This window comes from Gracilinanus agilis, chromosome 2 (genome assembly GCF_016433145.1).
Source record: "Gracilinanus agilis isolate LMUSP501 chromosome 2, AgileGrace, whole genome shotgun sequence".
NCBI classification, from domain to species: Eukaryota; Metazoa; Chordata; class Mammalia; order Didelphimorphia; family Didelphidae; genus Gracilinanus; species Gracilinanus agilis.
In genome coordinates this window covers 392,127,551-392,152,794 of record NC_058131.1, presented here as the reverse complement: position 1 = coordinate 392,152,794, position 25,244 = coordinate 392,127,551, and the positions used below count along the sequence as shown (strand labels likewise).

Below are 25,244 nucleotides of genomic sequence, written 5' to 3'. Positions count from 1 at the left end.
AGAGATATGTGAGTAGAAAAGGAGGCAGTTCAATTACATAGCAACATTAATATGTAACTGATAGCCTATGTTTTGATTGCTATTCTTACAAAATAAGATCTAGAGGAAGACCCTCAGGATGTCAAATGAATCCCACCATGGAAGATTGTGGAAAAACCTGGTCAGGAGTCATCCAAGATAAGATGTGTGGACAAGTTGTGATTTGTACCATTATAGGGAATTCTTATATCAATAAGATCCCAGACCATTGAAATATTTTTTAGAGGTATTACTAATTTAAATATTAAGAGAAACAAAAATTCAAAACTAGGTTATATAAACTTTTCATCTTTAAGAAGGCATAGCCACCGGGACAGCTGGGTAGCTCAGTGGATTGAGAGTCAGGCCTAGAGACAGGAGGTCCTTGGTTCAAATCTGGCCTCAGGTACTTCCCAGCTGTGTGATTCTGGGCAAGTCATTTGACCCCCATTGTCCACCCTTACCACTCTTCCACCTATAAGCCAATACACAGAAGTTATGGGTTTAAAAAAAAAAAAAAGGCATAGCCACCAATTGATTAATAAGCAAAGATAATACTTTGGTTTAATTCTTCCAAGATCTATGTGCTACTTTGGACTTGGTTTTCTCCCTCCCTTCCTTCCCTCATTCCTTCTCTCTTCTCTTCCTTCCCTCCCTTTCCTTCTTTTGTTCCTCTCTCTTCCATTTCTTCTGCTTTCTCCTCCCTCCCCTCCTTTTACATTTTCTTCTTCCTTTTCCTCCTCCCTTCTTTTTTGTTCTCTTTTGTTCCATCCCTTCCTTTTCTTCTTCCGTTTTAATTGTAAACATGTATACAATGCTGGTTCTGTTGATTTTATTTAGAATCTCTTTGTATAGATATTGCCATATTGTCTTATAGATTTCATATTTTTCTTGTTTATAAGGCTGTATATTTCATTACATTAACATTTACTGATTTACTTGGAAATTCTCGATTTGTTAGGCATACAAACTGTTTCTTGTTTTGTTTTGTTTTTTTGCCACCATAAATAGAGTTTTCTATAAGGGTATTTCTCTTCCTATTTCTTTTGATTTTTAATGATGGCATATAGAAAACTTATACTACTTTAATTCCTTTTTATAGTGTTTTTGAAGTAGAAATCTAGCAATGAAATCTAAGATTCTTAAGATATAATCAGTTTTGTGACTCATTACATATTTACACATTGCTCTTTAAAATCTTTGTATCAATCCGCATCCCTACCATCAGTGAATTAGAATGAATGTTTCCCCAGCCACACCAACACTGAAGTATTTTTATTTATATATATTTATTATTATTATATATAATTATTATTTGTTTTTTGCTATTCTAATGGATGGAAGATGGCATCTTATATTTACCTTGATTTGCATTTCTTGTATCAGTTGGGAGTTTGAATGCCTCAAAAAAGGAATTGGGTAGACTGCTGTTTTTCTCAGTTTTTGGAAATAGTTTATTTTGCGTAGGATCTGTACCTTTTGACACCTTTGACTACCCCATTTTACTTGCTATTCCCACAATTTCAGGGACATTATAATCTCCTGGTTTTCTTCCTACCTAATTATTTATTCCTCATCTGACTTTTTCACTGTTTTTTTATCTTCTTCCTGGCCCCTTAGTCTAGATGTTCCCCAAGGCTCTGTCTTTGATCCTCTTCTCGTCTATCTCATTTAGCAGTCTTATTCACTCCTATAGTTTCAACTACCACCAATATACTGCTAACTTGCAAATCATTATTTTTAGTCTTGACTTCTCTAAAACTCTAGTTCTACAATCCCCACCTGCTTCAAAGGACTGGATGTCCTAGTGACTCTTCAAACTCAGCATGTCCAACATTATTATTCCTATCTATAGAACTTTCATTCACCATCTACCATGTTTGTAACATTGAAGTCTCTTTCTCATGTCTTATATCCAGTTGTTTAACTGCCCACATATGTCCTATCATTTCCATCTCCACAATTATCTCTTGTAGCTATTTTATCCTTTATGCCACCATTTTATATCAAGACTTCATTGCTATGGCTTACACTTTTGCAATGCATTCTTTCTAGGTCTTCTCATCTCTCATCTCTCTTCTCTTTCCCTTTCAATATATCTTTCATATCACTACCATAGTACTTCTTACCCATAGATTTTATTCTGTCATTGCTTTGCTCAAAAATCTTCATTGGTTTCATATTGCTTCCCCAATACAGTACAGTGTCTTACCTGGCATTCAAAGAACTTCACAGTCTAACGTACCCTGGCCGTCCAGCCTTCGCACATTACGCCTTTGCGTACACATCATGCTCCAAACAAACAGGGCAGCTCCCTTCCCTCTTAAAATTGCATTATAATGCTCTATATTATAATGTCTTGATACTTTTGCTCAGGTAAATTTCCTACAACCTAAAGTGTCCTCCATCCCCATCTTCCCCTGTTGAATACCCGTCCTTCAAAACCCTGCTGAGGAGTTCAAATTTGGCCTCTACCTGATGTGTGACCTGAGGAAGTCACTTAACCCCAATTATCTATCCTTTACCATTTTTCTTTCTTAGAATTGGTAATGGCAGGCAGAAGGTAAGGATTTTTAAAAAAAGAAAACAGCTAAAATACCATATCCTCCAAGAAGTTTCCTTGATTTCTCCCCCATACCTTCCCCTTCAGATCTTATATGGTCCTGTTCCATAACTTTCTGATACATTTACCATATAAGATGATGTATTATAATTACCTGTGTTATATTATAACCCTCCTACACTGTAATTATCTCAAGAGCAAAGACACATCGAAACCTGGTATTTTCATATCACATATCTCAAACAATGTTCTGCATATAGTAGACACTTAATAAGATATGCTTGTTGGACTGGCATCCTACAATATCTTGGACTCCCCTACACAGCAAGTAGTAGGATTTATCTAGTAGGATTGTTTAGATTGGTAGTTCCCAATTGAGATCCATGTGCCTTTGAAGAGCCATAGCATTATCCAGGGTAATCCCAAAGGACTTATGAGAAAGAATGCTATCCACATCAAGAGAAAGAACTGTGGGAGTAGAAACGCAGAAGAAAAACATGATTTAGGTTTTGGTTTTAAAAGATTATTACAAAAATGAATAATATGGAAATAAATATCAAGTGATAATACATGTATAACTCAGTGGAATTGCTTGTCAGCTCCAGGAGTGAGGAGGAAAGAGGGAAAGGAGAGAATATAAATCATATAACCACGGAAAAATATTTAAAAATAAATTAATTACTTTTTTAAAAAGAGAGAGCCAATAGCATTATTACAATCAGCATATTTCCAAGCATTGGCATTTTATCTTAGCTTTAACAAAATAAACAGCATGAATCAGTATAATAAACAAATATAGCTTTTGTTTTACATATGGGTATTACTATTTTTTGAGGCAGCTAGGAGGTACAGTAAATAGAGTACCAGTCCCAGAGTCCTCAAAATTTTTTGCATTAAGAAAAGATCTTCATATTCAAAGATTAGAAACCACTGATTTACTTCATTGTGTTTATAAACATTTTAATTTCAGGATAAATATTTATTTCATATCTTTATTAAATGTTCAGTATTGTTAGCACATTTTGTTATCTCTGCTGATTATATCTCTTCATAATTTCTGATACTATGCAATAAGACAATAATAAATTAGACTATTAAAATGAGCTAGAAATTCTAATAAAATGTTTTTCTAGGTGTCCTTTTGATGCTCTTTTTTCACAGGTAGTGAGTTTGTTTCAAACTTGGCACAACATGTATATTCTGTTTGTTTCAAAAAACAGAGTATTTGTGGGTTTGAGTTTTCTAATGCTCCGTATGATGATCAACTGTTGATCCTTGGTTCTTGAAAGCATAAGCTCTTAGAGATCCTGCCAAGCTGGAAAGGCTTCCAATACAGGCCTGATGTTGACCTTTGTCATCTCAGGACCAATCTTGTCTATTTTTTTTTTTCAGATTATTTTCAGAAAGATTAATTTTTTTTTTTACTTTAGCAGTTCCCTCAAACTTTCAAATCAAAGAAGTAAAAGATCATTGAAGTATTAATGTCACCATATGACATTTTAAAGGATTTTTACCAAAATTTATTAAGTGATGAAACAGAACCTAGTCCTGTCTTTGGCACATGCTGCTTGAGAGCAAGTCTCTTGATCTCCTGGTATTCTAGACACCTCTCCAAGACTATATTTGCTTTGGAAAAAGATGTTCCCTATACCAGTGAAATCACAAATCTAATTAAAAAAAATGATTTTGCATAGACATCACAAATGGATGAATGAGATTGGCCCAGATTAAATAAGAACTGGCTGACATGTCTGGAAACCTGAAAAAGTTTTTCATGACTTCTCTTCTCCCATCCTCCTTTCAAGCTTTTTCCTCCTGAAAGAAAGGCACAGCTTTTCAGTCTTCAGAAAACTGAAGTATTTAATTATGTCCCAGATATAAGCAGATTACAAACAAGGAACTAAATAAAGTATAAAGGTTGTCATCAAATTACTGTAACTGATATTAGACAAGAAGGGGCCATTTAGGGCCAGTACAAGAATAAAGGTAATAATACTCAAATGTTAATGACCAATTAGTATAATTTAGAGAGGGAAGGTTTATTAAGAATTAAATTGTTTGTAGTGGTAGAAATATGGGCTTATCTTCTTAAGGTAAAATACATTTGATCTTACCCTGAATATTAAAAGTGTTGGAGCCTGCAGATTCCCCTAATGTAAACTCCAAAAACAATGCCTCCTTCCCTGCTTCTGGTGCCTCTTCTCTTGGCAGTGGCAGCTAAAAGAGCCTTACTTCAACTGGAGATCCAGTATTATATTGGAAATCCATCTGAGAGAACTTGAAGCCCAAAACTAACCAACCAATCCAATTGGAATTCAAAGAACATGAGGAACTGGAACTACCTATTTAATGACTCCTCATCTGATATCTGATGATCCAAGATCATGAGATTGAGGGCATTGCTGTTGGCATGGCTGATTGTCTGGTACCTCTGTGGCCTAAAATTTGAGTGACTGAACCCAAGCCCAGTTCTAGACTTGCTTCACTGGCAAAATGTTTCTATGTCTCTTTCTTTACCCAGAAGTCACCAAAGAAAGGTCAATAAAGATTGGAGCTGAGGAGGGAGTAGGGGAGGTTTAAAAAAAAAAGAAAAAAGAAAAATATACAACTATAGGAAAAAGATGGGCTGATCACATAGGATCACATTGGGTAGCTAGGTAGTAGCTTAGTGAATAGGAAGACTTGAGCTCAAATATATATAGCCTTGTGAATTGTAAGTGTACTGGATAAGTCACTTAACCTCTTCCTACCTTACTTTCCTTTAAAATGGAGATAATAATAGCACCCACCTCCCAGGGTTGTTGTGAGATCAGATGAGATATATTAGCACAATGCTTGACACATAGTAAATGACATGTGAATCTTAGCTATCATCATCATCATTATTATTATGTCAAGAAATCATGAATGTAGAACATGTGGAGCGAACTCATGCAAAGATGTGGACAAGAGTTACAAAGAATAAGCAGGCATGGGTGGATGGTGGCCAGCATTTTTAGATTCCTGCCCAAATGGAGATCACAGATCTACTATAGTGCTAGGTTAGTGAAACAGCATAATCCCCAAAAGAGCCAATTTTCAACAAATATTATTTTTCTTCTCTACTTGTTTTTTTTTTTTTTTACTTGATAGTTCTAGTATCTGAAAAGCTCTGAAATAACTGTACTTCATTTAGAACAATCTGCTCGTCGAGAAACAGATTCATTGAGTTTGTAATGTGAAACAGGAGAAGGGAAAAAACTTCAAATTAGAAAACTGATACCTTTCAAACAGTGTTTGATTTGGGTTTTTAAAAAGGGCTATAGAACAAAGCAAACAATTTATAATAACATAATCTGAACATGAATATGTGTGTTTATATGCATATATAAATATATTTAAAGGAAACAAAGCTTTAACACACAGTTGAAGAATATCAGAATAATGCATAAAGCAAATGTCAAACTAGACATATGTATACATGTACATATAATATGCTTATCAAAATATAGTTTTGAATTTTTTGTCATTATTTTATTTGATTACTAGTATTGAGATAATTAAAGTTTACAATTAAAAATAAAGTTTTTTGTTTGTCCTTTTTTAAACCCTTACCTTCCATCTTGGAGTCAATAATACTGTGTATTGGCTCCAAGGCAGAAGAGTGGTAAGGGTAGGCAATGGGGACCAAGTGACTTGCCCAGGGTCACACAGCTGGGAAGTGCCTGAGGCCAGATTTGAACCTAGGACCTCCCGTCTTTAGTCCTGGCTCTCAATCCACTGAGCTACCCAGCTGTCCCCAAAATAAAGTATATTTAAAAGCAGAAGCCAGGATCAAAAATTAGGTAAAATACTTGAATTTTAAAAATATTTATTTTGACTGACTCATTTCTCTTTGGTCATATATTACTTCCTCTTCTCTCAGAGAGAAATAAACTTCAGGAGACCTGAACCTCTTAGAGAAATCAGCCTCCAAAAATCATGGGAAAGTGTTATAACTCTAGTATTTTAAAGTAAGATATATTATTAGTTTTAGAAAACTCAAAGTGGTAGTTAGAGACACATTTTGCTCAAGCTTGTCATGGAAAAACTTTCATCCTGTTTTTAGAATGATTTTGATCCTGTTGTACAGGAATTGTGATTCTAATACTTCTTAAGATCTCATATGCGACCTCATTTTGTTTTGCAGCCAGTGGTGGGTGGCAAGAACCTGAAAATCCTCATACACAAAGGGTAAGTAAAGAAGTAGAAGAAAGTAAAAGATAAAAAAATGGAAATGTTTCTGGGAGAACTGATTAAAATTCACTTTTGCTTTATATACTTATAAGTGTAATCAATCAATCAAGATGCCTTTTATTAGTAAGAACTTCCTATGTGCAATTGCATTTGTTTGTTTGTTTTTCCTCAAACTAAAAATTCAGCTTCTCTGGGTTTTTCCTGACTGAATTCAGAAAAATTGGTCTAGTTGAACTTTCAAATCTATATTCTATAAGGTTTTGTGAATTATGTAATAACAAGTATTATTTAATACTGGAATTTTTATTTCTCCTACAAGTAGTCAAACCATATGGGATTAACTTGATTTGTTCCAGGTCTAAGTAGTGGCAAAGCCAGGATTTGAACCAATGTTTTATGATTCCAAATCCAGCATTCTTTCTATTTACCATACTATTTCAAAGTCTTTTGAAGAAAACTTAAAACATGATAACTGTATTCAATTTTTGCAAGGGCTATCATGTGAGAAAGGAATTTATTTATTTGATTTCATTAACCCCAAAGGGCAGAACTTAAAGCAACAAGTATCAGTTAAGAGGCAAATTTTTATTCAATATAAGGGGAAGTTTCCTAACAACAAAAGCTGTCAAAAAAATGGAATGGGTTGCCTTAGGAGGTAGTAGGTTTCCCCTCATCTGGGGTTTCTAAATAGAGATTGAAGGTCTCTTGTCAAGGGTGTTAAAAAAAGGAATTTGTCTCAAGGAACAAGTTGTACTGAAGGCCTTCTAACATCTTATCTTCACTTTGGGATTCTATGGCTCTGTGCAGTTTTATAGCATTACTTGCTTATGAACATAGCCCTTCAAATATAAAAGTTGTAAACAGGAAATTTTATATTTTTTAGCATCTTATAGTAATGCCATATATATTTTAAACTATCTCACCTGTGTTAAGAGGGCTATAAAATGTTCAGGATTGCTTAATATGCTGTATTGGAAACCTTTGGGTGTATTAGAGAACCTATGTTCAAATCTTTACTGCTACTTGCTACCTTTGTGGTCTTAGAAAAATCTCATCTATAAAATGAAAGGGTTAGTTTAGATGATTTTTGAGTGCTGATTGAGCTCTAGATCTGTGAGTCTGGAATTAATTTTCCTAACATTATGAATGTCTTTTTCAAAGTACTTTAAGCTTCCAGATGTATTTTACCAAAAAAATAATTTTCATCAATTCATGAGTTGTGTTTGCTCGTTTGGTATTTTTTGGCTTAGCAATGATTGACTGTAGATTTTTGACTTAATATCTTATTGCCTACCATTAGAAATAATTGCTTCAGAGGAAGAATTCATGACCAAACAAAAGATAGAGAGGTTCCTGTGGGGGGAAAAAAAGGGTAATTTTGATTGCATAACATTAAAGTTTTTGCATAAATAAAACCAGTGCAGATAGAAAAGAAAAACAGTAAACAGCCAACAAAATCTTTGCAGCAAGTTTTATCAGATCAATATCTCAGTTCAGTGAGGTGGCTCAGTAGAGAGTCAAGCCTGGAGACAGGAAGTCTCAGGTTCAAATCTAGCCTCAGGCATTTCCTAGTTGGGTGACACTGGGCAAGTCACTTAACCCCCATTGCCTAGCCCTTATTAATTTTCTGCCTTAGAACCAATTCATACTATTGATTCTAAGACAGAAGGTAAGGATTTATAAAAATCTCATCAATTGCTAGTTGATAAATGGGTCAAAGGATATGAACAGGCAGTATTCAAAAGAAGAAATCAAAGTTTTCAATAGTCATATGAAAAGATGTTCTAAATCACTAGTAATTAGAGAAATAAACATTAAAACAACTTAGAGGTACCATCTAATTGACTCAAAATAACAGAAAAGGAAAATAAATGCTGGAGAGGGTGTAGAAAAATAAGTACACTCGTGTACTGATGAAGCAATGAACTATTCCAATCATTCTGGAAAACAACTTGGAACTGCCCCCCAAAAAGTATAAAACTATATATAATCTTTGACTCAGCAATCCTGCTTCTAGATCTGTGTATCAAAGAGATCAAAGGAAGAGGAAAAGGGGGGCAGCTGGGTAGCTCAGTGGATTGAGAGTCAGGCCTAGAGACAGGAGGTCCTAGGTTCAAACCCAGCCTCAGCCACTTCCCAGCTGTGTGACCCTGGGCAAGTCACTTGACCCCCATTGCCTACCCTTACCACTCTTCCACCTATGAGACAATACACAGAAGTTAAGGGTTTAAGAAAAAACAATTAAAAAAAAAAAAGGAAGAGGAAGGGGCCCATATATACAAAAGTATTTATAACAGCTTTTTGTGGTGGCAAAGAATTGTAAATTAGCGGAATGCCCATCATTTGGGGGGCTAAGCAAGTTATGGTATATGGTTTTGATCAAACACTATTGAGCTTTAAGAAATATTGAAAGGGATAGATAGTTTCAGAAAAACCTGGGAAGACCTATATAAACTGATGCAAAATGAAGTGAGCGGAACCAAGAGAAAAGTATGAGAAGTGATAGCAAATACAGTTGTCCCTCGCTATATTGCAGTTCACTTATCGCAGGGTTTTTTTTTAAATAGCTAATTCTGTATCATGGAGTTTTTGCTATGTCATGAGAGTTTTCAGATGAATACTGTACTGTTCACAATGGAAATGCAGTAGTCCACTACCGCTTATGCAAGTTTGCCAATGTGTGATTGTACATAGCACACTATTAGCTGTTGGAATTTAAGGCAACCAACCACACCTGTTCTATTTAGCAAGGCTTGAGTGTCTGATTCTTGTTTTCCTACAGATGAACAAACTGGTTGAGTATTATCAGCAACTGGCCCAGAAGGAGAAAGTGGAACGAGATCGTAAAAAGCTGGCCCGGCGTCGAAACTACATGCCTCTGGCATTTTCGGTGAGCTTTTGGTACCAAGAAGACTTTGTGATTTAGGAACTATGGTGCCTAGGAAGAGATTTTTCTAAAGAGGAGTGGTATCCAAAGATACTGTGAGGCTTCAAGTGAAGGATTTTCATATTTTTAAATATTTTCTTTGTTTTTAAAATCATGTTTTCATTTTTAAAGCCAGTAATTTTAGCTTACTCCTTTTTCTATCTCCCTAGGTTACAACTTTTTACTAACTTAGTTTCTGAGGGAGTCTTATGATTCTCCCCCATTCATTATTCCCTTCTCAAGCATAAGTGGATAAATTCATTCCTACTTTTTAGTTCTTTAAAATGAACTCTTTAGTTCACACTTATCACTCAGATACCTGTAGCTTCTCAGCTTTAGTATCTAAAAACCTCTTTGGAACTTCCCATCTTCTTTCAGTTTGAGGAACAGTGTCCAAACAGCACCACCATGGGGAGCCTGGGTTGGAAGATGGTAATCTTATAAGGGTAGAGTTTCAAGAATTGTGAATTCCATTAAGTTTTCTTAGTTAACTTCTTTGGTGAGAGAAGTTGTCACCTGAGCAGGCAGTTGAGTTCAGATAATTCAGATCTGGTGCTATCATTGCAGTGATGCAAGTTAAGTATTCCATCAGGGGGCACATAACACTAGGAATGTAGTATATCACCATCCTAAAAAAGGTATGTATGGGAATTCACATTAGGATTCACATGAAAATTAGAAAGTAGGTCATCCCACTGAAAATTTAGGGATAAGTCAATTAAATATATCTTGATTGAAATGATGACTAGCATTCTTGTCCGTTTTTCCCTAGCATTAATTAGCTATTAAAATTTGCTAAGGATCCACAGTTCTAGATTCGTTGACAGAGTCTTAAATAAATAGTCTTAATGGATGAATGAAGATGAATGGATGAATGAATAAGTGATAAATGAAACTAAGCATGTACTTAAACAGAATTATTTAATACACTTGCTGTTTTTCCAAATTTGCTATATAATCTGCCTACTATATGAGTTTGCTCTTGTCTTATTGCTGCATTTTTTTGTCTCTGTTGCGACCTACTGCTATTTGGGGGCTCTCCACAGCAACACACTATTCATGTAGTGGTAAGTGTTCTTTCATGGTTCTTTGCTGGTACTAAAAGCTCTTGAAAAAGAGCTCTCAAAAAAAAGACCCTACCTCACTTGGGTTCCAGTTGACCATTGGTTCATGCGCCTCAAAATCTTACCACCTTTAATTTCTTACAAGTACCTAGTCTGATAGAATAGCTAAAACTAAGTTCACTTTTACAATGCTAGAATAGCTTTAGTACCTCTAGGGGGTGCTTTTTAAATTTTTTTTTAATAGCATTATGGGGAAAGGCTACATTTTGTTTCATTAAAGTGAGCTTTTTAAGTTTGCTTTCCTTTGCTTAGTTCCCTGCGCTTCTCACACTGTCTCAAGCTTAATTCTTTCTTTTGATAAATAGGCTAGACTAATACAAACATCTTGATGAAAGTTTTTCTCATCTAGGACAAATATGGTCTTGGAACCAGACTTCAGAGACCACGAGCTGGAGCTCCCATCAGTACTCTGGCAGGACTTTCGTAAGTGTGAACATTAAAATGCCTTTGATGAGGAAAGCAGATATTGTTTAAAAGGCTTTTGGGAATGGGAAAAAATTCCAAAAGAAGTTGGCATTAAAAAAAAAAGAAAGAAATATAACATAACGTAACATAACATAACATAAAATAACAGTTAACTTATTGACCATAGGAAGTGAACTGAATGAGACAGTCATCAAGAGGAAGGTTTGGTGCTTTAATTCCATGTTTTTAGGTAACTCGGTAAATAGCCATTTTTTACCATTTAGCCTTAAGGAAGGAGAAGACCAAAAAGAGATCAAGATTGAGCCAGCACAAGCTGTGGAAGAAGTGGAACCTCTTCCTGAGGACTACTATACAAGACCAGTAAATCTCACAGAGGGTACTGGATTTTCCTTTTTGTTTCCAAATTATTTTGATTTTAGTCATGATTTTATTAGTCATGTTCTGTGTACACTACATGGCATTATTGGTATGGTTGTCAATAATAAGATGGTCATAAAACATGTTAAACCAACGTAACCTTAAAAAAAAAACCTTTATTTTGAATCAGATCTTTACTCAAGCAGTAGTTTTAAAAAAGACAATTCACAAAAGCATTGATACCCCTTTTATTTTAGTGATGATTGCTTTATAACTACTGATTAAATGTCTTTAATTTAAGCAGCTTAAAATAAATTTAAATTTCCCTTTGGAATATCCAGTGACTACCGTGCATCAGCGCCTCTTGCAGCCTGACTTCCAGCCAATCTGTGCTTCACAGCTCTATCCTCGACATAAGCATCTGCTGATCAAACGATCCCTGCGCTGTCGAGTAAGTCTGCCATTATGGAGAATTGCCATCTTTTCAGCAGAGTAACTAGAACAAACCAAGACTGACCAGTATTCGAATAATTCTGAAATATATACATAGGCAGCATACATATTATGTCCCAGATACAGGATATCAATTCCACAAATATTTACTAGGCATCTTTTCCGTGTTGCCCTGTTCTCTTTAAAGGAAATAGCAGTTGAGGTGGACTTTGAAGGAAATATCACAAGGCAGAGCTGTGAGGAAAGACCATTCTGTGCATAGAGAGAGTGTGTGCTGAGGCCTGAAGAAAGGAAATGGGAAGCTACAAAAATAGTACATTTTCTTTAGAATGAACAGTGTTTAAAAGGTAGTTTGTAAGTAGTGAAATGAAAAAGGGATGTGACTTGAATGTCATGCTGAGAAGCAACATGAACACACTGAAAGTTTTTTAGCTGGGGAGAGGTTTGGTCATACATGTACATTGAGATTTCCTTGACAGTACTATGAAGTATGAATTAGAGAAGTTTTAAAAACAAGGGGGTGCAGCTAGGTAGCTCAGTGGATTGAGAGCCAGGCCCAGAGATGGGAGGTCCTAGGTTCAAATCTGGCCTCAGACACACAGTATTGATTCTAAGACAGAAGGTAGGATTAAAAAAAGTGACAACAGAATTTTGTCTTTCCATATTCCCCTCCACTCAATTATATTCTCCACCATTCTCAATGGATGACCTCTTGTTTTATTTTATCTAAATGCTGAGGCCATCCTCAAGCAGTTCCTTCAGCTCTGCTCCTTTGAACCTCTCATCATCTTCACCTGTCTTCTTTCTTTTTCCCATGTACATGAGAAGGGGTAGCCTTCCTCCTAGTCCTTGTCTGGGCTAATCTTCTCTTCCGATAAACCTTTTTATTCTAAAAACAAGTTCAGGTCTCCTCTGTCCTAAAATAACTTTCTTTCACTTTCCTACCTGCCTCAAATCATAACCTCATCTCATTCTCATTCACTGCAAAACTTCAAGACAAATTCTGTTGCTTCATCAACCGCTCATTATTCAGCCCCTGGAAACCTACCTTTTAACCCCATTATTTAACTGAAACACCTCTTCCAGGACACCAGTGATTTTATTGCCAAGTTTAGTGATCTCTTTTCCATCCCTGCTGTTCTCTGACTGTTAGCACTTTGACCAACATTGATGTTTTCTTCTCCCTTTTCCTCTCATGTTTCTGACCATTTTTAAAAAAAAATTTTTTTTTAAACCCTTACCTTCCATCTTAGAATCAATACCATGTATTGGTTCTAAAGCAGAAGAGTGGTAAGGGTAGGCAATGGGAGTTAAGTAACTTGTCCAGGGTGACACAGCTGGGAAGTGTCTGAGGTCAGATTTGAACCCAGGATCTCCCATCTCTGGGCCTGGCTCTCATTCCACTGAGCCACCCAACTGCCCCCTCTGATCATTCTTTTTTTTTTTTTTTTTTTTTTTTTTTTTTTTTTTTTTTTTTTTAAATTTTAAACCCTTGACTTCTGTGTATTGACTTATAGGCGGAAGATTGGTAAGGGTAGGCAATGGGGGTCAAGTGACTTGCCCAGGGTCACACAGCTGGGAAGTGTCTGAGGCTGGATCTGAACCTAGGACCTCCCGTCTCTAGGCCTGGCTCTCAATCCACTGAGCTACCCAGCTGCCCCGCTCTGATCATTCTTAATGTCACTTTTGTTTGAGGCAGACCTTCCTTCTGCCCTTAAAAAGTAGGTATTTTCTTAAAGTTGTTTTCTTGTCTTAACTGTGTACATTCTCTTAATCATTTTCTTTCAGTTCTGTGACTTCACTTATCATCCTTTGCAGGTGACTTCCACATTTTTAGCTCCATCTTTAACTTTGGAAGACTCATTCAAATGTGAATTTCCAGCTTTCTGCTAGCTATCTCAACACAGTATCCCACTGTTACCTCAAAATTCTATTTTTTTTAAACCTTTACTTTCTGTCTTAGTAACTAATCTTAAGATAAAGGGTAAGGACTAGACAGTTGTAGTAAAAACTAGCAGGTGTCCGAAGTCAAATTTGAACCCAGATCCTCCTGATTCTTGGCCTGGTGCTCTATCACTGAGCCTCAACCTTAATTCTTTACTTTCTCTCCAAACTTCCAAACTACTCTACCTTCTGAATTTTTTATTTCTTATGATAATGCCTTTATCTTCTCACTGAAACTCAAAACTTGGGCATCATCATTGATTTTTTTTTCTCTTTCTAGTCTTCTTTCCTTCCAAGTCCATCTAGTCAGTTGTCAGTTTCTCTCCATTTTACTTTCACCACAAACTTATTTTTTTTAACAATTCTCTCCTTCCCATTCCTATACCTTAATTTAGTATCTTATCTCTTCTTGCTTAGATTATCATAGTAGTGTCCTGATTTGGCTCCCTACCTCCAGACTATCCCTTATCTCATTTAGCTTTCAGACTTACTGCCCCTCCCAAAATCTTCCTAATTCAGTACTCTGATAATATTACTTTTCTATCCAGAAACCTTCAGGAGTTCCCCATTGTCTATGGAATAAAATGAAAATTTCTGATTTTCCCCTTCAAGATCCTCCACATCCTGGCTTCAGCTCTTTCTATCATTGACTCCTATTATTTCCATTAATATGCTGGATTCATATTCTAGCCAACTTGGACTTCTCATCATCCTCCATTCTTGTCCTGCCTTTCCCATCTCTGCTTTTACTCATGTCATCCTACATCCCTAGAATGGATTCCCTGTCCTTCATGTCTCCATTGAAGTCTCTTTCTTCAAGGCCCACCCCAAGTGCCACCTCTTCCATGAAATCTTCTCTAATATCTTGCCCTCCCTCCATCTGCTCTCCAATTAAAAATAGTCTTTCTCATTTTATATATATGTTTATATATACATACAAATTTCTTTTGTGCTTAGCACAGTCTTCCTTGTGTCAACTCTACTGCCCCTGTCCTTTGGATTGTAAACTGCTTGAAAGCAGTTTATCTTTGTGATAGCTTTCTTTGTATCCCTGATATCTTCTATACCTGAATGTTAATAAATGTTTGTTGAATTGAATATGAGGAGATTAAAGCCTTTTATTATTTTAGAGTAAGAACAAGAATTCAAGAGACCTGGGTTCTAATCCTTTCTCTGCCAGCTCAGTGCATGAAGGGCCAAATAATTTTAATTCTCTGAGCCTCCATTTCCTCATCACTTTATGTGATCACTGAGTTCCTTCCTTATTAGTTTTTATCACTTTTGTCTTTCAGCATATCTTAAATACTATTTGCTTGTCAGTGTTACCCATTTTAGAATGTTTATTCTTAGAAAACAGATACTGGTCTACCTTGAGAGGTATTAGATAAAAGCATAATGCTCTACTTTGAAATCTTTTGTATTTAATTTTAGTTGGATAATTGGGTTTTCTCCCATTGAAAAACTCCTTTTTTTTTCCTTTTTTTTTTAAACCCTTACCTTCTGCTTTGGAATCAATACTGTATATTGGCTCCAAGGCAGAAGAGTGGTAAGGGCTAGGCAATGGGGGGTCAAGTGACTTGCGCAGGGTCACACAGCTGGGAAGTGTCTGAGGCCAGATTTGAACCTAGGACCTCCTGTCTCTAGGCCTGGCTCTCAATCCACTGAGCTACCCAGCTGCCCCCCATTGAAAAACTCTTAAAATTTAATGTTGCAATTCTTATACTAGATCTGTGCTGCCTAATGTCAAGTTAAGTCAAAAGCCACCATGCTAAGAACTACAAATACAAAGAAAAGCAAAAAAAAAAAAAAAAAAAAAAACCATGGTAATGGCTTGTTTTTAATATATGACACTCAGATAAATCAATGTATACCCTTATCTCAAATGTATCACCTTTATTGTATTTTTTGCCTTACTGAGAACTAGTAAATTCTCTTCTATCAGTGAAAACAGTCTATTGGTCAGGAAGAAGCACTCATTTTTCTGGGATATACATTACATATTTGGCTTTTTTTTTTCTTTTTTAGAAATGTGAGCATAATTTGAGTAAACCAGAGTTCAATCCAACATCTATCAAATTTAAAATTCAACTTGTTGCTGTGTGAGTATTTTGGCAATGTGTTATTTTTTGTATAAAATGGTCTTTATGGTTAGAAGTTCCATTTTTTTGAGGGTTTGTTGTTTGTTTTTTTTAATGATCTTCCTACTTTTAGTCTCCCTGGATTTCTAGGTTAACTAGCTAGTATAAAAGCTAGCTGCAAAAATAAGATAATGTCATGATTTTTTAAAAGAATTCAGCACAGCATAATGGAAAGTATAGTACAGGAGGCAGCTAAATGGTTCAGTGGATTGAAAAGCAGGCCTAAAGATGGGAGACCCTGGGTTTCAAATCTGGCCTTAGATACTTCCTAGCTGTGAACCAATCACTTAATCCCCATTGTCTAGCCCTTACTGTTCTTCTGCCTTGGAACCACAGTTTTGATTCTAAGATGAAAGGTAAGAGTTTAAAAAAAAAAAAGAAAATATACTAAACTACCAGACAGAAAGAACTAGATTTTATATCTAGCGCTAATATTCTTTGTCTTTAGATAAAACGTTTAACATATCTGGACCTCAATGTCCTTATCTATAAAATAAAGATGATGAGGCTAAAACAAGATCATGAATACAAAAATACTTTCAGAAATACAGAATATTATATTACATGATGTGGTGAATAGAGAGCCAGTTTAAATATTGAGTTCAAGTCCTGCCTTTGACATCTACTGGTTTTGTGACACTGAGGAACTGCCTTTACTCCTCAGTGTGTCCCAAATAACTCTTTGAAATGAACAGTTGCTGAGCAGTGTTGAAGAGCATTTCCTTTCCCTTAGTTTCCTACACCCATGAACTCACAGGACACACCCAAAAATTATAATTATTTAATTCTGGATCTTTGGTAGGAAGTGTTAGAATTGTGAAAGTGCTGGATAAAATGAAATCGAGGAAGAGCCTTTTTCCAATTTTAACCTGCAACTATGTGAATGGCAGCCTTCTATTTAGCACTGAGTCTTGCCTTTGGTCTGATCATTAGGTACAAATACAAATACAAATGTTTGATGGGGTTTGGCAGACTAGAGATCCACACAGCAGTTCAAATAATATAGTTAGTAAATGAAAGATCCTGCCCCACAGGGTATTCTTTGTGTGATCAGATTATTAACTCCAATAGAATTCTTTATAGGGTTTCAACAACAGCTTCTCATACTACTTACATTTTTAAAAATTATAAACTTTAAATAAAAATTCATGTTTGCTCTTTAAAATTAATTTCTTTGAATATTATATCCATAATAGCTCATTAGTTTCTTCCTCTCTATCCCTTTCCATTCATTTTTGTATTTGTTTATACATTTTTATTTTTAAATAGTGTCTATACTATTTTTAAAATTATTTTCTCTGCTTCATTTGCTTCATAAATGTCTTTCCAATTTCTTTATAATCTTTATTTATAATTTAATATCATTATAGTGTTTCATTACATGATTTTTATAGCATTCACTAACTGGTACATTAGATGTTTTTCAAATTCTTTGAAATTACAAATCCTATGCTATACATATATTTATATACATGCATGCATATGTTCATACATGTGTACATAAATATACACATTTTTTTCTTTCCTTTCTTTTTTTAAATTTTTAAGTATGCCTCTTTTTTCCTGATAACAGTCTTAGGATGAATTCCAAATAATAGGATTGTTGGGTCAGAGGCTATGATTATTTTTGTGAATTTTGTTGTGTACCTCAAGATTGCCTTCCATAAAAGATTCTACCAATTTGCAATTCTATCAACAATATATAGGTACATCTATTTCTGACACTATTTCTATAGTGTCTGAGTTATTTTTTTCTGTGTTTCTCTAATTATTATTGAAGATGACAACTTTGTGTTGTGTAATGGGAAGATGGCTGAATTTGGAAGTAGTAGAGACTTGAGCTTAATCCTAGCTCTGACACTAGCCTGTATCACCTTGTACAAGTCCTTTAACCTCTAAGCTTGTTTCTTTCTCCTCTGTTGAATGGTGATCATCTTGCTTATACTATTTCACAGAAGATCAAATGAAATGATGTATGTAAAGCCTTTTGCAAACTTTAATGCACTATATAAATGCAAATCGTAGTTACTATTATTACTCTATATATCCTCTCTTATAAACTGTCCATTTTCTTTAACTTTCTCCAGAGGAGACTGGGATTTGCCCTTGAATATATTTTCTCCTTTTATCTTTAAAGTCTTCTCAGTATTCTCTAAAACAGTCATACTTGAATTCATTAAAATTCCCTTTGTTTTTCCATGACTTAACTTGAATGTTCTTAATTTATCTGCTCTAGTTAGAAAAAAATTGACCCCAGCTGTTAACCAGAAACCTCATGAGATCTCTTAAGGCTTAGTTTCCTCACCTTTTTGCTGTCATAGACCTCTTTCAAAGTCTATGCACCCTTTCTCAGGATGTTTCTAAATGCTTTAAAAAAATACATAGGATTACAAAGAAAATCACTCCTATAAGATATTTTTTTAAAATTCATTGACTCTAGGTTAAGACCTCTTCTTTAAGTTAATAGATCATTGAGTTCACTTCAGATTTTCATTAGAATCAGATTGTATTGAGTTTAGATAAACTAATAATTATTTTCTTATTTTATTGTAGCAATTATATCCCAGAAGTCAGAATCATGTCAATCCCCAACCTACGCTACATGAAGGTGAGTTCAGCCTTTAATGAGCGCCTTGGCCCGTTTAAAGTGAAAGCCATTGACTGTTCCAGGATTAATGGAGGGAGAAAGTGCAGTAAGGAGAGAACTGATGAAGAAGAGCAGGAAGATTGGTGCAACAAAAAAGGGAGTGAGATCAGCTGTGATACATATCTTTTCCATGTTTTTTGACAGCAACAGCTAAGAAGGTAAAAAGAGTTACAATTATGTGTGGCAAAGGAGCCATGATGATGTAGACTGGCACTCAAGAGGCTTAGCAAATTATAAGTTAGGACAAACAAAAGGATGATTTGTTGGAGCATCTGATAGATTTACCCAAAAAGAATTTGATGACATAGTTAGAGTTGTCTGGAACTTGAGACCAGTTTCCTAAAGTAGCAATATTAGCAATCTACACAGTGTTTACCTGAATTGTCTTATCATATATATGTTTTCTTGTTCTCAAGGAGAGCCAGGTCCTGCTGACTCTTACAAACCCAGTGGAGAACCTTACCCATGTGACACTACTGGAATGTGAAGAGGGAGACCCTGATAACATCAATAGTACTGCAAAGGTAGAACCAGCTTTGACTAATTCTGACTTCAGCATAATCCAGTGATGGGCAAACTTTTTTTTTTTTTTTAAATCCTTAACTTCTGTGTATTGGCTCCAAGGCGGAAGAGTGGTAAGGGTGGGCAATGGGGGTCAAGTGACTTGCCTAGGGTCACACAGCTGGGAAGTGTCTGAGGCCAGATTTGAACCTAGGACCTCCCATCTCTAGGCCTGACTCTCAATCTACTGAGCTACCCAGCTGCCCCCGCAAACCTTTTAAAGAGGGGACCAAAGGAAAGGAAATGCTCATCTGTCAGTCTGTTTCTAAGGCAGCTCTTTCGAAGTTTCATTGTATTGTATCCTACTTGTTGTATTCGTCAGATTAGGAATAATGTCATGTGGCCGGATAAAACATTTCAGGGGGCTGCATCTGGCCTGCAGGCTGTGGTTTGCCCATCACTGGCATAATCTGATTTTGCTTATTAGAAAGACCCATTTTGATCTGAGTGTCATTCATGTAGTAATTTGTTCTCTTTACATTTTCTTGCTTTCTTTAAACTCTTACCTTCCTTCTTAGAATCAGTACTCAATATTGGGGGGTTGGGGGTGTTATGACTTTCCCAGGGTCACATAGCTAGGAAGTATCTAGGACCACATTTGAACCCAGGACCTCCTATCTGTAGACCTGGCTTTCAAGCCACTGAACCATCTAACTGCTCCTTCTCTTTACACTTCCATATGATGCAATATACCTAGCACTTAACATTTTAAACCAAAAGCTTCTCACCAGGTATAAGCTGCTACTGGCCAATAATCTGACATTTTGAATATTACGCAGCTGAAAAGGGGAAGGCTTCCACCTTCATGTAATTTTCAATTCTTTATAGTTATTTTTTTCTATATTTTCCTTTTGCTGTTTGATTTTTGGCATTACTTCTTGGTTCTTCTACCAAATGGAGAAAATGATAGTCAAGACTCATTTCTTCACTCTTATTAATAGTTTTGGTAACAGATTTGGTAAGGGAGGAAACATAAAAAAAATGCCTATGGTTTCTGTGTAATTTGGGGATTTCAGTCACTCTAGATGTCTATTCGAAGATTGAAAATTAGTTCTGATTCTGCCTCTTTACCTCTTCTATGATAGACTTAAATCTGGGTTTAGGCAAATACGTTTGATTTGGTTTGGTTTAAAATCACATAAAGCATCTAATCGTTTAAATGTTTAAAGTATATTTGGGGGAATTATGGCTTTTTCCAAGTTTTACATACTTAGGACAACACAATCTGAAAAGTGATGTTTTAAAGAGAGTCATCTTCCTCATGTTACATTTTAGGTGGTTGTACCTCCCAAGGAGCTCGTTCTAGCTGGCAAGGATGCAGCAGCAGAATATGATGAATTGGCAGAGCCTCAGGATTTTCAGGATGACCCTGAGTGAGTTTTTCTTCTCTCTTCCCAGTAGCATGACTAGCACATGACTGCCTCTCGGAATCCCCAGTTAGAGTCTCTGGGTTTTCCTGCCCTTGGCATATTCAGTAGATTAGAATCTCTGAAATCTTGTGCCTAACCAGCAAAAGTTCTGTGTATGGATGTGTACATACACACACATATACATCTATTTTTATATATACACGCATATACATATGCACATAATTTATTTTATTTTAGTTTTTTTTTTTTTTAGCCTTCACCTTCTGTCTTAGAATCAATTTGAGTAGTAAGGGCTAGGCAATTGGCATTTTGCCTGGGGTCACCCAGCTAGGTCTGAGGCCAGATTGAACCCTGGTCCTCTGGTCTCCAGGCCTGGCACTCTATCCACATAGCTGCCCCAAAATTCTTTATGAAAAGATACTACTTAAGCCAGAGCTACCAAATACTAGTCTTTGTATGGGCATATTATGATTTTAGTCCCTCTGTACAGTATGTCCACAGAATTTTCTCCTATTTAGAGAACAGATCCAGAAGGTGGCTCTCTATCCCAGGCTTAACAAATCTGAGACAGCAGGTGGCTGAGATACTTAGCATCTTTGGTACAGTCTTGCTCTAGAGTAATACTAACAATGTACTTTCTCCATGTGCATGCTTCATATTCTACTCTTACTGAGAAGAGAGAGGTTTGATAGTATTTGGATAGTGTACTTAATGTAGGAAATAGGAGGGACATCCTCACCCCTCCACCCCAGCTGAGGCTTGGTTTTTGCTCTCTCTGCCAGAGTAAAAGAAAAGAGTAAGGGAGAAAAGAAAGATAGACGAGCTCAGGCAAGACTTCCTCCCCAGGGCAAATTCATTATATATTTACCAATTACATGTAATAACAAATTTCCACACAAGTTATGTGACCGAATTTATCTTCCTCCCTTCCTCTTCTCAGTGCTGGCAGGTGATTTGACCTGGGTTAAACATGTATTATCATGCAAAACATGTTTCCATATTGTTCTTCATTCCAATGATCTTCTTAGACCTTCAGCCTGACGTTAGAAGCCATTTTCCTATAGCAACATGGTTTCTTATAGCAATATGGTTGTGATGTCTTCTCATCATTGGTTTTTCTTTCCTTTAAAGGTGAAAATTTTATTTTGTTCCTAAAGTTATGAGCTGGCTACTAAATGCAAAACAAATTTGTTATATCAACAAGCCATGTTTCACCCTATCCACCCACCCCAAAATATCCCTAAATATCCATATGTAAGCGATAAACTATACTTATTAATTTATATCTCCTTATGTTCGACTAACAGGTAGGGGCAGAACATATGGTCTAAATTACAGAAGAATAAACTCAGTTTTATTCTTTTTAAGTACATTCAAACTAACTAGACTAATAATATTAAATAGTAAAAGGCCCTTAGTGGACTTGCTTGATGTAATGGATGAACAGAAGTTGTTATTAATACATTAGTCGCATGGAAATGGGTTTTTGAAAAGTATTTGAAAACCATTGGCTAATGCTCCATTTAAATATTTCCCAAATTATTAACCCTATTAATTTGCACTGTGAAAAAATAAGTTTCACATCAGTAAGTTTGAGTTTTCTTTAAAACCTTATCTTCCATCCTCAAATCAATTGTATTGGTTCTAAGGTAGAAGGGAGGTATGAGCTAAGCAATGGGGGTTAAGTGACTTGCCCAGTGACACACAGTGTCACACAGCTAGGAAGTGTCTACAGTTAGATTTGAACTCAAGACCTCCTGTCTCCAGGTCTGGCTCTCAATTAACTGAACCATTTAGCTGTCCTCAGCTTTTTGTTTTTAACAAAGACCTCTAAAGGAAGTTGCTGTTTCCCAAAGCAGCACATTGGGTATGAAACACTTTTGCAACTAATTACTAGAAAATTTTTGCTCACATGTAATTTTTAAAATATTCTTTTTAATAGGGTATAATCCTCAACTACATTTATTTAGGATTTTTAAAGTAGTGTGCTTCAGTAATACCCCTTTCTAAATTGCCATAAGTTTAAAAAGAAATTGAATCTGAGTTAGAGATAGAATTTGCTTTTTTTTTTGTAAGATGCAGATATTATTATTATAAATGTATAAAAATATTTGATAATGCATTTCTGATAGGCTTAGGTTAGAATACCTGAATTCTTTAAGCATAATATTGATGATAGGTTGAACAATGTTTACCTTAATGTCCTTTTTCTTTTGAAAGTAAGAGTTTTAAAAATAAAAATTCCACATGTACTTGTGGGAAAGCGGATGTGGAAATTTACATTTTTCCTATTTTACTATGCCATTATATGACTAGTAATTGTTGCCTTGAAAAGATATTTTATGTTACAGATTTTTCTTTCCTTTAAAGGTGAAAATTTTATTTTTTTTTCATAAAATTATAAGCTGGCAACTAAATGCAAAGCAAATTTGTTATATCAACAAGCCATGTTGAGATATATATATGATCTAGAACAGAGAACAGCAAATTAATTAAAAATATATAAAAACAATTCTTAGGTCACAAACCATACAAAAACAGGCTATGGCCCCTTGGTAGTAGTCTGAAGACCCCATCTCCAGAAATTAAATTAAAAGCTTAGAACTGTTAAACAAAATTGCTAAAAGGCATTTTACTATAGCAGCTCTTGTACTTTTCATTCTAAATACTTTTCATTGTTGTCTTTTAAAACTGAATAGCTTCCTGGGATAATAAATGGGGAGCAATTTTTCTTTCTATAATTTAGGTGCCATCCAAATGAACATGATTCTGGAATTTGAGGGACCTGCAATTTAATACTTTTCTTGCTTTCTCTAATAGCATCATAGCCTTCAGAAAAGCCAACAAAGTGGGCATTTTCATCAAAGTCACCCCACAACGTGAAGAAGGTGAAGTGACCGTATGTTTTAAAATGAAGCATGAATTTAAAAACCTAGCAGCACCAATTCGCCCTATTGAGGAAGGTGATCAGGGCTCTGAAGTCATCTGGCTCACCCAGCATGTGGAGCTCAGTCTTGGCCCACTTCTCCCATGATGGATCCTAATGATGAGCAAACCTCAAAAGACAGCATGGAAATTCTTGCACCACAATGGACCATCTGGAAATGCTGAAATCACTGAAGCCACAACTTCATTAGACCTCATTTATGCTATACACATACATTTACCGATTTCTGTCAGGGGAGTGGTTAACATGGACAAGGAACAAGAAATGCTGAATAACTGCTGTTCTTTCTCCCATTGCTTAAATATTCGCTATGTAAATCTTTGACTGCTTCACAACCCTTGTACACTTTGAACTCCAGCTCTATTTGAGCACAGAGAAAGGTAGCCAGTCTAAGCCCATTACTGCATCTTGCTGAAGTGGCATCAGCTTCACAGCTCCCAAAATGCTGCTTGTTCTATCTCCAATCCAGTCTGATGGATACAATTCAGAATCTTACAGAGGAAGCTTTAAGCAGTACTCAGAAAGGGGCCTGCTGTTATTTGGCAAATATTTAGAAATAGAACACTGTTAATGTAGCAGCTGTTCTATGCATTCCACCGGAAATTTTTTCAGCAGTCTAAATAGATTCCTCCATTTTCCTTAGCATCTCCCATCACATTCTTCAGAACTGACTTGTCTATTGTAGCTTGCTCAGTGATTGAAGAGTTTCTGATTCTTAAGCAGCTGTGGCTTGCCTTTTTTTTTTTTTTTTTTTTTTTTTGCTTAGGAACATGTTCTGCTGTTCACAGTGTAAAGTGAAACATCTGACATTTACGAGATTGCTGCTAAAGTATCTTGATATTAAATGTTCTTTTTATGAAGTATTTTGGCCTCAGGCACTTCCTAGCTGTGTGACTCTGAGCAAGTCACTTAACCCTAGTTGCCTGGCCCTGGCCTGTCCTAGAATTGATATTAAGACAGAAGAGAAGGGTTTGGTTTTTTTGTTGTTAAATATTTTAAAAGCAGGTAATTACAAGTCCAAGAGTGGTAAATTTCATTAAGTGTTATAAAAACTTTTGCTAAGGGAAGTGGTTTTTTCCCCTTTCCTCCTCAGTCCCTGTCTCTTTAATTCAGTATTTGGGATCTTCAAATACTTTCAGTATTTGGAAACTTCCCAGAGCCCAGAGGAAGTTTTAAGTAGATAAGATCAGTAAGCTTCAAACTTTAGAGGTTAAATTATTAGGCATGTCCTAAATTTATGTTCTTTCTAGCAATTTATGGGAAACAAGTAGTAACTATATTCTCTTGGATCCAAAAATGAACCTAAAGAAAAAAAGATTGCCTACCATCCCCTTCCTGGGTTCTTGGCATTTAGCTACACCTAGAATTTGTCATATAGTTATTTTGATTTTGGCAGTAAAGTGGCTTAAAAGGTCTCACAGGAACTCTAGCAAGTTCATGTCATCAGTTTGTTTCCAGCAAGCTAAATTTCCATTTTAAGAGCTAAAGAGCCATGTTGGGTTGCTGTAGATGAAAATGAAACCTTTAGTAAAACATGCCACTAAGCCCGCCCACC

The 25,244-nt window shown here is 35.7% G+C and overlaps 1 protein-coding gene across 2 annotated transcripts in view; it reads left to right on the top strand.

Moving 5' to 3' along the window:
- DCTN4 (dynactin subunit 4) overlaps positions 1-24,335 on the top strand; it is a 38,958-nt gene extending 14,623 nt beyond the window's left edge. Inside the window, exons 4-14 of one of the 2 annotated variants that reach the window (XM_044664502.1) lie at positions 6,750-6,793; positions 9,579-9,686; positions 10,769-10,789; positions 11,196-11,269; positions 11,536-11,648; positions 11,971-12,080; positions 16,052-16,125; positions 18,718-18,772; positions 19,228-19,335; positions 20,648-20,745; positions 23,563-24,335. In XM_044664502.1, the coding sequence (XP_044520437.1) occupies positions 6,750-6,793; positions 9,579-9,686; positions 10,769-10,789; positions 11,196-11,269; positions 11,536-11,648; positions 11,971-12,080; positions 16,052-16,125; positions 18,718-18,772; positions 19,228-19,335; positions 20,648-20,745; positions 23,563-23,776 (1,019 nt within the window). In that variant the 3' untranslated portion in view covers positions 23,777-24,335. The remainder of the gene's footprint in view (positions 1-6,749; positions 6,794-9,578; positions 9,687-10,768; positions 10,790-11,195; positions 11,270-11,535; positions 11,649-11,970; positions 12,081-16,051; positions 16,126-18,717; positions 18,773-19,227; positions 19,336-20,647; positions 20,746-23,562) is intronic. The other variant, XM_044664501.1, reaches the window with a different exon arrangement.
- The last annotated feature ends 909 nt before the right edge of the window (positions 24,336-25,244 follow it).